The sequence below is a fragment of the Penaeus monodon genome, chromosome 28, assembly GCF_015228065.2.
Source record: "Penaeus monodon isolate SGIC_2016 chromosome 28, NSTDA_Pmon_1, whole genome shotgun sequence".
Lineage (NCBI taxonomy): Eukaryota > Metazoa > Arthropoda > Malacostraca > Decapoda > Penaeidae > Penaeus > Penaeus monodon.
Window position 1 is genome coordinate 28184217 of NC_051413.1, and position 321 is coordinate 28184537.

General features: G+C 43.9%; 1 protein-coding gene across 1 annotated transcript in view; it reads right to left on the bottom strand.

The window, feature by feature from the left end:
- LOC119591140 (glycine-rich cell wall structural protein 1.8-like) overlaps positions 1-321 on the bottom strand; it is a gene marked incomplete in the record, with an annotated part of 42565 nt that overhangs the window by 38892 nt on the left and 3352 nt on the right. The window contains 1 exon segment of the mRNA XM_037939851.1: positions 135-214. Coding sequence (XP_037795779.1) covers positions 135-214 — 80 coding nt within the window.

Genomic DNA, 321 nt, shown 5'->3' on the forward strand with positions numbered 1-321 from the left:
GTCCCACTGAGAATTTCTTATCTTGTTCCCAGTACAGACAAAGACAAAAGCTTAAGAAAATTAACACTCATTCCTTACCATCATCTTGCCTGTTAATGAACTACCGAGACTCCTAAAACCGCCTGTTTATATACTCTGCAAACCACCAGGTCACTCCGCCGGAAATAACCTCAAGGTTCCTGATACTTTTGATCTTCCAGCTACACTTCCGGTGCTACCCAAAGGCGGTTGCAATTGCTAATAGCTGCAAATTTACTCGCACTGAAACCTGAGTTCGTGTCCTCGCAATGACGCATCAAAATCAGAGCACGAAGGCAATAG